At 46.0% G+C, this 14,688-nt stretch overlaps 1 protein-coding gene across 3 annotated transcripts in view; it reads right to left on the reverse strand.

Moving 5' to 3' along the window:
* NARS2 (asparaginyl-tRNA synthetase 2, mitochondrial) overlaps window positions 1-14,181 on the reverse strand; it is a 77,779-nt gene extending 63,598 nt beyond the window's left edge. Inside the window, exons 1-5 of one of the 3 annotated variants that reach the window (XM_039530996.1) lie at window positions 13,816-14,181; window positions 12,033-12,142; window positions 10,639-10,759; window positions 9,812-9,910; window positions 2,930-3,010 (exon numbers count right to left, since the gene is read on the reverse strand). In XM_039530996.1, the coding sequence (XP_039386930.1) occupies window positions 2,930-3,010; window positions 9,812-9,910; window positions 10,639-10,759; window positions 12,033-12,142; window positions 13,816-13,953 (549 nt within the window). In that variant the 5' untranslated portion in view covers window positions 13,954-14,181. Of the gene's footprint in view, window positions 1-2,929; window positions 3,011-9,769; window positions 9,911-10,638; window positions 10,760-12,032; window positions 12,143-13,815 lie in introns of all 3 variants that reach the window. The other 2 variants (XM_039530993.1, XM_039530984.1) reach the window with 2 other exon arrangements.
* Window positions 14,182-14,688: the final 507 nt, after the last annotated feature.

Genomic DNA, 14,688 nt, shown 5'->3' on the forward strand with positions numbered 1-14,688 from the left:
CAACTTTCTTTTAATTAAAGATTATATTCTGCAAATGGCTCATCTGTCTATGCTCTTATATAGGAGCCCATCATCATGGTATCTGAGCAGTAGCCAAGATTTAGACTTTGTCTACACTGGCACTTTTGTCAGCAGAATGTGTGTCAGGAGTGTGAAAAAACCCACACCCCTGACCGACAAATGTCAGGGACAAAAGCACAGGCGTGGGCAGTGCTATGTCAGTGGGAGAGCGTCTCCCGCTGACGCAGCTACTGCCGCTCAGAGGGTGGCTTAATTATGCCAGTAGCAGAGCTCTCTCCTGCTGGCATAGAGCAGCTACCCAAGAGACCTTACAGCAGTGCAGCTCTGCCGCTGTACGGTCCGTAGTGTAGACATACCCTAAAAATCTTGCTCTCTCCCAAAGCGAGCAGCAGGCACATGGTTTGTTTACGAAGTTATTATTGAACACAGACGAGTGGGAGTGTGCATCGGAGGCAGAGTGGTGGGAAAGCCTGGGTGAAAGGTTGGATTCTGTGTTTCACTTTAAACACAGTAAGCAATGAAACAGCTGACCAAGCAGAAGGTGCTGGGTAGAGAGAGAGGTGGCACCTCTGGTACCTAGGACCAATTCCATGTAGGGCTTTGAAAAAAATCAGGACAGAGATCTTGAGCTGGGATCCTCTGTTCAATGGGGAGCCAGTGCAGAAAGCAGAGAATGAGGGGAAACGTCCCCTTCTCCAGTGGTGATCAGAGCTTCGGAGCCCCACATTTGTAGCACCATGCTTCCATATACACTATTTAATAGGATAATACTTGGCACTCACACCGCACCTTTCAAACACAAATCCCACAGTGCTTTACAGATGGGGAAACCAAGGGACAAGTTTAAATGACATGCCCATGGCCTCAGTCAACTAAAATCCAGTTTTCATGAGTTTCCCATACCCCATCTACTAGATCACAGCTACCCATCCCCACCCCAATCAACATTTGCACCAGTGCTTTTGTGACTTAAGCCATTCACACTGCAGTCCTACATAATTTAATTCTGTAAAGCTTAGGGGTCGTGTGATGGGGTGTGTACCCCACACAGGTCCTGAAGGGGCTAACGTGGGACTGAGAAGCCAATTATGTTATCTGGGTGCACCTGGAGGGAGAGCCTGGCTTAACTTATCATGAAGCCCAAGAGTACGCTGGTCAGCATAAAGCCAGGAAGTTGAGTGCAGAAGAGGGCTGCAGTGAGGGCGTGTGCAGTCATTCTCTGGGAGCAGTGAGGTGATGAGCTGGAAACCCAGGGTGGAGGAGAACCCCTGGAATCCTAGCTGCAGAATAAAAGGTCAACCCAGAGAAGTTGTGGGGAAGAACGCCTGAGAATGTAGGGTCGGAAGAAGCCTAAGGAAACAGCAGGAAGGAATGACAATGTGCAGACCAGGGCTGCTGGTTACAGGGTTCCTGGGCTGGAAGCCAGTGTAGAGGGAGGACCTGGGTTTCCCTACCAGCCACCAAAAAAGTGGCACAAGAGACTTGGAACCAAAGACCATCTGAGGCAGAGTCTGGACAGCTAGTCCAGTGGGATTTTGTTACCCTAGCAGGGGATGACTATATAGTGACCTGGCTGGAGGGCCGAGTCATGAAAAGGAAGCACCCTGAGTCCTGGGCCGGGGGTGGAGAGGAAGAGACACGGTGCAAGCAAGTGATAGAAAGGAGCACCAGACAGGGCAAGAGATAATTCCCAGACCCAACCACAAGGAGGTGCACTTGCAGTGAGCAGAACCCTTTAACAGGTAGATATAGTTCATGCAGAAGACTAAACAGGATTGAAAATTGTATAATGTGTTTAGTGTTAAGCATCACTTGTTTCCACATCTTAATTTGCATGCAACAGCCAGGAGCACACTGTGGTAGCACTAAGGTATTTCAATTAGCCAGGAACAGATTGCTGGGCTGTACTAGCAAGAGTAAGCAGAAAGCTGGGGTACATAAGTTGCTGTGCACTGGTCTGTGAGGGTGTTGTCAGTGGGGCAGGGCAGGTTTTTCAATCCTGAAGAACCAGTACTGGAGGTTTCTGACCAGCAGATTAATGAGATACAAGGAGCTGTAGACATGCCACTGCAGCAGTGACACGCTACCTCAACAATTTTTTGCTTAGAGATGATTCATCAGCAAAGCTGTGGCCAATAAGTGTAAGTAGATGCAATCATTTTGTGGCCAGAGAATATATTTTCTTTTGTGAAAGGCAAAGGGGCTTATGGGACTGCACAAGATTTTTGGGGGGGGGGGGGGGGGCGGGGAGTGTTACTGCAAATTTAGGGAATACTGCAATTTAGTTAGGGTTGCTCTGAAATGCACACAGGAGTTTTTGATGAGGAATGAGAATTATTTCTACAAGTGCTGAAGTCAACAGAACCACAATTTAAAACACTGAACTTTATTTTGCAACACTGAAGAAAAGGGCCAATAATTACAGCATGGGCAGTTTTTAGGAAGGGACAAAAAGAAATGAGGGAGGCGGCAAGAAATAAGAAGCTGCTGGGGAAAAAATAGGAGTCATTTTGTGGTTTATAGCAGGAGCCGATTAACATGAAGTCTAGTTAGTTTCAGCTGTGCCTGACCCAGAGGCCTCTGCCCATATTTTTATTTTACAAACACATTTTCCTGGTTATTAAGATGTTTGACCCCCTCTCCCCATTTCTCTTTAAATTTTTCCACACAACTCAGGATAGAGAAATTGATCAATACATAAGGTGCTGGGGAAAGTACAGAATAAAAGTGAAAGGAATTAGAACAGCTGTTTAATCTATTTCAGTTAGAATCATCACTAAGTATCACAAGGAACAGTTGTAGGTTACAAAAATAAATCTCAGAGAAGTACATAAAAAAAACAATATACAAAACCGATTGTCCCTTTAACACCCAGTAATTACAAAGTTGTTTTGTAAGTACAACTTACCCTGACATGAAAGAGCTCCCCCGCACCTTCGCAGTCATTTGACGTAATTATAGGAGTATGAACGTGCACGTAGCCATTATCCTGAAACAAAAGAGAACATTGAAAGTTGCCAGTCCAAGGATATTACGTGTCCACTCCAAGGAAGAGTCCAACATGTGCAAGTCAGGATTCATCTATCAGGCCAGGACCAAAGACAACATGTGTAACATTTTAGAATAGCTTCCATGTTATGTGAGAGAGACCCTGGTATGTGCTAAACACTAATTGGATTTCTGGAGCGTGCAAATTTAGTGCCTGATTCTTCACTTGTTCGCACTATAGAAAAAAACCCTGCAGAGGACTCTATAACCACAACAATTCTACCATGTGAAGAGAGCGCTCCATTACCTACTAGTCCACAGTGCCAAAAATCTCTGTAGGAAACAAGTATTTACATCTGAAACCCTGAGAGAGAAATAAAGGCCACTCAGGCAAATGAGACTATGGAAAGAGCACATTTAGACTGTAAGCAGAAGGGACCACGCTTCCTGTACAGCTCCTAGCACAACGCAGCCCAACCGTGGTTGGGTCTCTTGACACAACAATAATATAAATAAATGTCAACTCCACAATATTTATGTATGCAAAACCCTATGAGTGCACCTATGCAGGGCTCTAGGGGCCTTTCAAAATATAAACACAAACACAGCAACCTCCCTGAAACAGGGAGCAGAATACCCACCCCTCCAGCCATAAATCCCATCCCTCAGCACATCCCTCCTCCCACACAAAGCCTGGGAAAATAAATGGGATTTGCAGCCTAACCCCAATTGGCTGACATTTAGGGTATCTGAACCAAAGAATTTGCGGAAGGCAGGGGCACGTGAATTTGAAAAGTTCAGGGCTGGTGTACAATACATTTTACAGGAAGACATTTAAAGTAACAGGTAGGGAGTAGAGTTTCTAAAGTCCAATGTAACTTATGGCAGCTACCACCATTAAGCTGGCAGTAGAGTGCATTTCACATTAGCAGACTTCCTGCCTGGCGTAGGAAGTGCCTGAGAAGTAGGGCTCATCAGAGGGGTTCCCAGAACCACAGTCCCCCTCCTTAAGAGACTTAGCACAGTTTCCATTATCAAACCACAAAAAATATTACAGTAGCATTAGTGGCTCTGTCATGAACCCACAGCAGCAGGCAAGTTCAGAGCTCAGAGGAGATATTCATGCTGCATACTCTTCACTGGGTATGTCTACACTGCAATTAGACACCTGTGGCTGGCCCACGCCAGCTGATTTGGGCTCGTGGGACTCGGGCTGCGGGGCTGTTTAATTAAAGTGCAAACATTCCAGCTCAGGCAGCAGTCTGAGCTCTGGGACCCTCCCCCATCGCAGCCTGAGCCTGGACATTTACACCACAGCCCCATTAAACAGCCCCACAGCCTGAGCCCCATGAACCCAAGTCAGCTTGCACATGCCAGCTGTGGGTGTCCAATTGCAGTGTAGATATACCCACTGTGTCTAGGAGCATAGGGTCCTTAAGGCTAGGAGGGGTATCTCACAGGTACTGAACTACCCAAGGGTAAAGTTAAAGGTGGGTTTCTAGCCTTAGACGTCCAAAGCAAAAATTCTAGCATTAATGAGGCTCTGTCAGGTGAAAAAGCCCTTGGGATAAGAGCATTTTTAAAAAATGAAAAAAGGCTTGGCCTACTACATGATAGAGTTAAAGATCTACTGTTTATATTTTAGCATTATGCTCTTTTTAGCTTTCAGTTTTGCACAATAAAAACAGACCAGTTAGTTTCATTTTCCAGTTCTTGTGCACAGTGCTGCAATGTTAAATTGCAAGTACAGTACTACATGGGAAGATTTGGATTTTTTTTAAGTCATTTCCACTGGATCACAATGAAATAAAATAAATAAGACATGTTCTTGTTGGTCTTAGCATTTGCAAAAGCTTATTTTTGCAAACATCTACGTCTGTGGCCAACTTTGACCTTGCATTCATTGTCCCTTCAAAAATGCATTCAAGTATCAGTAAGCATCTAGCTTCAAAATATATATATATATGACATTAAGCAAAAGAACTCCACATGAAAAATATCACAGTATTGAAAACAACTACAGGCAAGGTATTTGCTTTAGTAGCAGTAAGATATACACATCTTATCAGAATTTCATGCTTGTTGGTAATTCTAACAGCATTTTCCTATTGCTCTTTAAAACCTCCTTCAGGGTAAGAGGTTCTTCAACATCCATCTATGTCTTTTGCAACCAAACAACTGTAGGTATTGCCATCTCGTGGGCAAAAACTAGTACTGACTTTTCTTAATGAAGTGATGATGTAGCCCTGTTGGTCCCAGGATATGAGACAAGGTAGGTGAGGTAATATTTTATTGGACCAACTTTTGCTGGTGGAAGAGGAGCTCTGTATAGCTCAAAAGCTTGTACCGTCCACCAACAGAAGTCAGTCCAATCAAAGACATAACCTCACCTACCTGGTCTTTTTCTTAACCAAGTCTTTTTACCTATAAGTAAGGCTACGAATGTGTCACGGAAGTCATGGATGTCACGGAATCCGTGAATTCCTTTGACATTTTCTGCCTGGGGCTGGAGCTCCCAGTCAGCCACCCCCACCCTGCAGTTCCCAGGCCCCACTCTAGTAGGGGGACCCGGCAGCTTCCCAGCCGCAGCAGGGGGTCCCCCTGCAGCTGCCCAGCCGGAGCGGATGGCTGGGGGACCCTGCAGCTCCCAGCTGTGGCAGGGGACCACCCTGAGCTACCAGCTGCCCGGGGCAGCCAACGGGACTCCATAGCAGCCCAGTCCCCATGGGCAGAGGGACCCCGGAGCTCCAATTCCCCATGGTGATGGGGGACCTGAGAGTACCAGCAAGAGTGGGTGCTGAACCCGTCTCCCCATTTTGTCAAGGATATTTTTAGTGAAAGTCAGGGACAGGTCGCAGGCTTCAGTGAATTTTTGTTTATTGCCTGTGACCTGTCCCCGACTTTCACTAAAAATACCTGTGACAAAAAAGCAGCTGGTACAGTACAGAAATTAACAGTAGCTTTAACTGGCACGATATTTCTCTCTTAAAGCAACCCTAAAATCCACATGATATTGCAGAGTCCTCTCTTGAGAAGGCTAAGCTTGGCTTAGTCTAAATATCAGATTTGAAATACCAAGGCTCTCTGGAACTAGAACTTCAAATTACAGGAGGTCTGACTCATCCTTTTATGACAGTAAACTGCCTAATAATCCACAAGTCTAGTTTTGGAGGGAGAGTGCTTGGCATGTAGTTTTAACTCGAGTCATAGAGTTTAAAGCCAGAAGGGATAACCAGAGTCTCACGTAGCCCACAGGCCACGCGCACACTAACCCAACAACTGAAACGAGACCAAAGTATTACAGCCCACAGGAGACTAGACCATAATGTGCTGTAGGCCGAGAACAGGAGGGGTCAAGGTCCACAAGTGCCTGAGGCACCCACAATGGGAGGGAAATGATTAAGTGAGATATAGCCATTTAATCCTGGCAAGTGACCCACATCTTGGAAAGGAAGGTGAAACCTCCCCCCACCCTCCTGGGATCATTGCCAATCTGAGCTGGGGAAGATTCCTTCCTGACCCCACATATGGTGATGAGTTAGACCTGAGCATGTGAGCAAGAACCAGCCAGCCAAGCACCTGAGAGAACGTTCGGTGCCCCCTCAGAGCCCTGGCCCTCCACATCCAGTCTCCCATCTCCAGCTCGGGCCAACCCTGCTTGAGAGGAAGGAGAAACAAAACAAAACGCATTGGGGGGGGAGGGAGAGGGAGAGAATCCCTTCCTGAATCCCCCTCGTTGGCTCCAAGGAAACACACTGTATGGATCCTAGAGGGAGGCTCATTTTAAGACAGGGCTTTACAGGCAGAGGTAGCGAGATCTAATGGGAGAACTCAAGGGCTCCACAGGACTCCTCACCCTTTTTTCCCGCTAACAAAGTAGGAGTTGTGGTCTGAGTTTAGGATTGGGAGCCAGAAGCTGACAAATTCTAACCCCAACATTGCCACTGTTTGTACATCCTAGGTCACATCATTAATGGCCATGCTTCCAATGAAGCAACCACCAAATTTGGGTGCCTCAGTTTCTGGGTGTCCAAGCTGGGAGAACATGGGCTTTATTTTCAGAGGTGCTGAGCATCCACAACTACAACAGCAAAGTAGGTTAGGAAATGAAGAACAGTGTATCCAACTGAAACGGCACTGACAGCTAAGGTGGAACAATCCACTACTAAAAAGGGAAAATTAGTTCTTTATTAACACCGTGTTTAGAAATCCGACTATTAGCTTTGAATGCTGCTGTTCCACGGACGACTCCCAGCTCAAAGGGATCATAATGAAGTAACATGGTAGAGCTGTAAAAGGGAACGGTATCTCAGAGACTGAAATGGCTGCTCTTTACTCTGTATTAGCTGCTCTTTGCATGGACCTACTGATTGATTTCCTGCATCTTATTCCAGTTTTCTACACTCAGGATAGATATATAAAAGCAGCAGAGTCCTGTGGCACTTTATAGACTAACAGACATTAGTCTGTTAGTCTAAACGTCTGTTAGTCTATAAGGTGCACAGGACTCTTTGCTGCTTTTACAGATCCAGACTAACACGGCTACCCCTCTGATACTTGAGGATAGATATAGAGACAAAAGTTCCTACATACAACGCAAGGCAATAATAACTGGAAGCCACTGATATCTGTTAGGAGTTAAGTTTTTAAATGGCCTGAGTTCTCCTTCACATGTCAATTTCTATCTGTCCTGATACAGTTATTGGATGTGTCTACTGTGACACTGCACCCCATATTCATCATAGTGGTATGATGATGATATTTTATGACATAATTATGTCATGTGGGGGGTCATTGGAAAAGTTATGATTTGCTGAATAGGATTATCATATTTTTATGCATGTATCATTTTTGTATTTGAAGTTAGGAATATTGACTGGGTATCTGTATTTCCAATGTGGTTACACCTGGGTGACACCCATTATGCAAGATGCTTCCAGTCTAGACAGCTGGTTGTAAAGGACCTCTTAAGGTAATGGGCCATTAAGGGAAACAACAGGCCCTAGGAGAAGTTTATCCCCCAGATGTGGTGAGCCTTCCTGTGAACTTTTCAGCCATCTTTTGAGTAATGGCTGCTATGACTCAGCAAGGCATGCAAGGGCATGTGACCAGATCACATGACAATGAACTCCAAATTGGTACCTGTATTTTTCCACAAACTGGAACTGGAAACTTAGCTGAGAACAGACGATTCCCACCATATGGAAAAATGATATAAGGTGAGGAGTGACATCTCAGGGCCTCATTCCCCACCCCAGAGAACACCTGAGGAACAAAGACTGAACTGGGGGAAGTGCTGGTCCCAGGCTAAAGGGATTTCTAGCCTGTGTATGAAAACTTGGTGGACTGCTTGTATCATCAGGCAGAGTGAGAAATTGCTAATTCGAATCCTATCTATCTAGTATATTAGGCTCAGTCTGCGTTTTTGTTTACTTGCTAGGTAATCTGCTTTGATCTGTTTGCTATCACTTAAAATCTTTCTGGAGTTAATAAACTTGTTTTATGTTTTATCTTAACCAGTGTGTCTAAGTAAAATGTCTGGGAAAATCTCAGTTTGGTTAACACTGGCTTGTGGAAAAAAAATAGGAGTACTTGTGGCACCTTAAAGACTAACAAATTTATTTAAGCATGAGCTTTCGTGAGCTACAGCCCACTTCTTCGGATGCATAGAATGGAACACACAGACAGGGGATATTTATACATACTTATTTATACATGGCTTGTGCATATCTTTCCCACACTGAGGGGAAAGCAAACTATATTAATGAGCTTACATTGTACAGATCCCTGTACAGTGCAAGATGGTATGATTCTGGGTTTATACTCCAGCAAGGGTGCAAGGCTGGGGAGCTGGGAAATGGACTGTTGTCTCCTGTTTGTCCTTGAGTGGCTTAGGTAAAGCACTCAGGTAGCTCATTTGGGTGTGTGGCGCCACCTGCTGTCGTGTTGGGTGATAACAGAGCCGGGGTCGGCGATGTTCAGAAGCGTGTGTGCCAAGTCTTCATTTATTCACTCTAATTTAAGGTTTCACGTGCCAGTAATACATTTTAATGTTTTTAGAAGGTCTCTTTCTATAAGTCTGTAATGTATAACTAAACTATTGTTGTATGTAAAGTAAACAAGGTTTTTTAAATGTTTAAGAAGCTTCATTTAAAATTAAATTAAAATGCAGAGTCCCCCAGACCGGTGGCCAGGACCCGGGCAGTGTGAGTGCCACTGAAAATCAGCTCATGTGCCACCTTTGCCACGCGTGCCATAGGTTGCCTACCCCTGTAATAGAGCCTGGAGATTTAAAATAAAAATGTATTTTATTTAAAAAATAGAGAAAATTCTCAAAATCAAAACATTTCATTTGACCTGAAATGATTTTCATGACCTCAGGAGTCAAAGTATGTGGGGGAGAAAGGGAGAGAATAGTGGTAACGCTTCCGGCCTCTGCCCACAAAACACAGAATCTGGGATACAAAAGGTATGTCTACACTGCGGCTGGGAGGTGTAGGGATTAAGTGAGTGTAAGTACGTCACACAGGGGTGTGGATTTTTCACACCACTAAGAGACGCAGCTATACTGATGTAAGTTCCCAGTGCACACCGGTCCTAAGTCAGTGCCAGCACTAGGAATAGAACCTCAGAGACCCGATTTCATGTCTCCCACTGTCACCCATTACATAACTGCAATGGGAAGGCGGGAGTGTTATGTGGCACCATCATTTGTGTATGTGAAAAAACAGTAACAAGATCAAGTGAAGAAGCAGAGCACCTTGAAAAATGAGTGGATCGCGGCAGTAGCTTCACTGCGTACCCTCAGGAGGGAGCTCAGTGTGTTGGTCCTGCATCGTAAGTGAGGGAACTGCCGGCTGTATTCCAGAGGCTGCCTCTCTCTTGGTTTAAAAGGGAACGTCTAAAGAAAGGACAGGAAAAAAACAACCTTGAAAACCTGCAGTTAGAATACTTTTACCGATATCCATGAAATATCATCACTGCCTATTAAAGTTCAATAAGTGATACAAGTTAGAGGTAAAAATATTACTCTTTGTTAGTTTTTTTTCCAGAGTACTTTGTGGATTTTACAAAGACAACCAGAAAGAGAATGAAGCACAAGGGACAGATGTTGATCACTTTTGGAAAATGCTCAGATACCACAGAAATGGTGTCCATATAAGCACCTATATAGAATTAGAATTTCAACAGGACTCAGTACCAAAGTAAGTGGCTAAATTTTCAAAAGAGCCCAGCATGGTGGGTGCCAATCACTTTCTGACATCTTGCTGTAAGTTTCACGGTGGCAACAGAGAACTTTTGGCGATCTGGTTCCAATTGTGGGCGCTGAGCAGCTGGGAAATCTGGCTCGCAATTCTTTAGCAAATCCAGTCCTTAGTATCAAGTTAGTTTCACGGTTTCCTCCCTATGCCCAGTCTACTAGTCAGTTTTTCCCTTAATGAAAAGGCCCCTGTCCACATCAGTGGGAGAGTAGAAGACACCTTAAAAACATTAAAAATAGAGACGACTTTAGAAAAAATAGCAGGAAATACAATTTGAAATGTGCTCTGTCAGAAATGGCAATATTTTGAAATTAGTCATGTTCCAAAAGGTATCCTGTGAGCTTGACTGTTAAGTGCAATAACATACCAGAGTATCACAGGGTCCTACCACACGAATATTTTCAGCTTTCAATTCCACATTTTGCATCCTATGAAGACTTTTTACCAGTTTCCCTTGCACTTCCACTGCACTTCCAAAAGTCAGATCTCTGGAAAAAACATCAACAACAATGTATCACTATGGGCCTGACATAAAACCCATTGAATTCAAGGGAGTCGTGCTGACTTATTTGGGTTAATTTAGATCAAGCCCTATGCTTACAGTACCTATTATCACAAATAGGCAGCTTGTTACAATTTGATTGCTATATTTTATTCACATGGCACTCAATATATCCCCTATGGAAAGCATCTGGTGGGTGGGTGGGTATATGTGTGAACCCAGGATTCCAAGAATCTGGAAATTTTAAATTATTTGATGCATAAACCACCAAGCTGTCCACCTTACAAGAAATAAATTGCACAGGATCGTCTTCTGTAGCTGAAAATTCATGAAGCCTAAATGTTTATTTTTATTAGAAGCAAGTTCTCCATGACTGAGCCAAGATGACCCCCAATAAGGAAAGGCCTCACGGTTTGCCACCCCCTCTGTGCTCTCTTGTGCTACGCCTGCAAAAGTGATGCCTCAGTTAGAAACACTGACTGCATCTGGCAATAAAGGCAGGAAAAGTCTAAGGAGCCTACAGAAGAGAGCTGGTTGAGAAAAGGCTAACATGGCAACCCTAGCTTCTGGTAAGGTACAGCTTGACTTACACAGGAAGAATAAGCCACCAGGGAAGCCAACCCATGGAAAAAGGACCACGAAACCTGGCCCCAATGAATCAATAGGAATTTTGCCACTGACTTCAGTGGAGACAAAATTTCAATTTAAAAGTGCCCCCTACTTCCTACTCAGGGGCGGCTCCAGGCCCCAGCATGCCAAGCGCGTGCTTGGGGCGGCATGCCGCAGGGGGCGCGCTGATGGTCGCCGGGAGGGCGGCAGGCAGGCAGCCTTCGGCAGCATGTCTGCGGAGGGTCCGCTGGTCCCGCGGCTCTGGTGGACCCTCTGCAGGCACGATTGCGGGAGGTCCACCGGAGCCGCGGGACCGGCGACCGGCAGAGCACCCCACGCGGCATGCCGCCGTGCTTGGGGCGGCAAAATGTCTAGAGCCACCCCTGTTCCTACTCCCTTCAGGACCAGCTAACCCAGCTCCTTAAATGACAGCTATTGAACGACACCAAGTGCAACACCCTCAGCAACTGCTGAATGTACCACCCCTGCAGCACTCACATCCCTGCTGGCACAGGAGGTGAGACACCAGGCCTGGGAATCAATGCCCTTAATCTAAGATAGGGTGGAGCTGAGCCCTACAACCACATCATCAACCCTTTCCAAACAAGAATCTGCACAGAAATTTCTTTAAATATGTAAACTCTGCAAACCTATGTTCCAGGCTTGGGTCAGCTACAACCTGGAGGCTTTCCAAAGAACTGCCATCATTTATGTGCAGGAACAGAACTTGTTTCTGGGACCGGACAGAACGAACCCATCCCTGGAGGAGGAAGAAAATAAAAGTTGGTGACTGCCTGGTTTGAACTCAATATGCAAGACCCAACTGACACTGAGCAAGTCATTTCGAGCCTGATCCAACTCCCATTGGAGTCAATGGAAAGATTCCCTTAGGGCCCAATCCTGATTCCAATGAAATCAGTGGTAGCTTTAGTATAGACTTCAAAGCAAGTAGGAGTAGATCCTGAGGCAGAGGCACCAACATTTCGCCTCAGCATAACAGGGATCCATCTGAATCTTCATGGAGCTGGGAAGATTAAAGTCAGTGACAGACTTTGAAGATGAAAAGCATTCCACAAATGCTATATCATTATTATGTCCCTTGTAAACACTCCTTATTGCAACAACAGAGACAATTAGAACACCATTCCTTCAAAGGGGAGCGTCATGGTAATTCTCACGTATTGTTCTTCTTCACTGCTATGTACAACTATCTGCGGGAAGCTTGAAACTGAAATCTGTTTCCTAACTGGCTATTTATTCATACCTACCACGCCTATGTACTGCCTTAATAAAGAGGCCAATGTCAAGGAGATTAGGTCCAGAACATAGGCTTTGTTTAAGGGAAAACAAAACCAATTAATATTACTATTAATTATTTGTATTATCATAGCACCTAGTCATGGACTAGAACCCATTGTGCTAAGCACTCTACAAATGCAGAATTAACAGAAATGTTTCACTGTTTTGGGTGGTTTTCAAATTAAAAAAATTTTTCTAGCTGGACTTAAATTTAAAATTAAAAAATTGACAAAACCTTTGTTAGCGCAGAGTTAAAGTTGCCTGGTGATAACGTGCACCCTTCCAGAATGTCCAGTTCAGCAAAACTCACATTTGTGAAAACAAGGAAATACAGAGTTAAGGTAAATGCTCATGAAACTTTTATTCTTTCCCCTGGAGCTGGCAATAGTCACTAAGAATTATCTTCATGCACTCCAGCTGCATTCAGTGTGTGAAGTGTGGCTGTACTGTGGCGAAGGAATAAGATAGAGCAGCTTAGAAGAACTGTAATTGTGATACAAGGTGATCTGGCAGACTCCGGCCCTCTGGGGGTGTGCGTGAGCTCCTCTTTCTGAGGCCCGTATGTGTGAGCAAAGGAAAAAAATGCATATGAACTTTGGGAGATCTAGTATACCTCATTTCATCACAGTGTTGTATAAGCTGTGTCATTAGAAGAGCCCAGGGATCATCAGCAGTGCAGGGGAGATAGGTGTGGCATGGAAGTTTAATTAAGGGGAAGCAAAAGTAGAATGTTTGATGGTATTGTGTGTCTAGGGTTCAAGGTCTTGTAAATGTAGATGTGGTGTTCAATTTGTGGAGCAGGCTAAGTATAGGGAGCTCCTGTTCCACATAGGACAAAGGCAGAATGTGAGTATGTGTTATGGGCTCATTGGGGCATCACTCAAAGCCCCTCCCACTATTGCCCCACTGCTATTTTTAGTGCACTAGAGATATCTGAACTAGTATGGGTATGTCTCCTCCCAGCTGGAATTTACATCTTCAGTTCAAAGAGGGTAGGCAGCTGCAGAGCCCATCCAGCTACTCTGGAGAAGCCTCTGCAAGAAGATGATCTTCAGAAAGGGCTGAATTAGAGGAGTGATAATAAGAACTCCACAGAAATGACTAAGTGAATTAACAACATAAACCCCCACCCACCTGGACTTTAATATCACCAGCCACCTCCTGGGCCTCTAGCGCCTCGCAGACCCTCAGTCTTGTAGCCTGCTTGTGCTTGGGACAAGGAGCAGAGGAACAACGGCGAAGAGCCAGGAGCAGACACCGGACCCCAAACATTGCTAAAGGCCTTTTGCACCTGCCCCCCTGCTAACACCCAAGACCCCTCTCAGACTCAGCTACCTTGTCCTCATATGATATGCCCCTCCTGCCTCCAGATGCCACTCCTACTATTGTCTTCACATGCACCCTATCACGTCCTCCAACCCCCCTACAGCCACCCCTCCCTGCAATGTAAAGAGACTCCACTCAGACTCAGCTGGCTTGTTCTCAGATACCCCACCAGCCCCCCGCCCTACCTCCAGAGCACCCCCCCCGGCCCAGCTGCCCTCAGAGCCCCCCCCGGCCCAGCTGCCCCCTGCCCTACCCCCAGACCCCCCCCCGGCCCAACTACCCCCTGTTCTACCCCCAGACTCCCCCCCGGCCCAGCTGCCCCCTGCCCTATCTCCAGAGGGCTCCTAGGCCCTGCTCCTCCTGTCTCGAGGTGTCCCTGCACCGCGGCCCCAGGAGGCCAGTGCCCGCCCAGGCCGCAGCCGCCGCTCTGCCCGGAGGAGGGAGCGGGGGATGAAGGCCCCGGTTAAAGCGGCCCAGTCCCGGACCGATCGACCCACGTGAGACCAAACCAAGCAGGGGGAGGGGGGGCGGCGGCGGCATCCCCACCGCGTCACGCACACTCACGTGACCCCTCGTAGCCAAGGTCGCCGCAAGAGGAGCCGATCAGGAGCCGGGGCGATGTCCGGAAGTACCTGCTGTAGGCGCAAGGTGCTCTGGGAATTGTAGTTCGCGGCTCAGAGG

Source organism: Mauremys reevesii, linkage group 1 (assembly GCF_016161935.1).
Source record: "Mauremys reevesii isolate NIE-2019 linkage group 1, ASM1616193v1, whole genome shotgun sequence".
NCBI classification, from domain to species: Eukaryota; Metazoa; Chordata; order Testudines; family Geoemydidae; genus Mauremys; species Mauremys reevesii.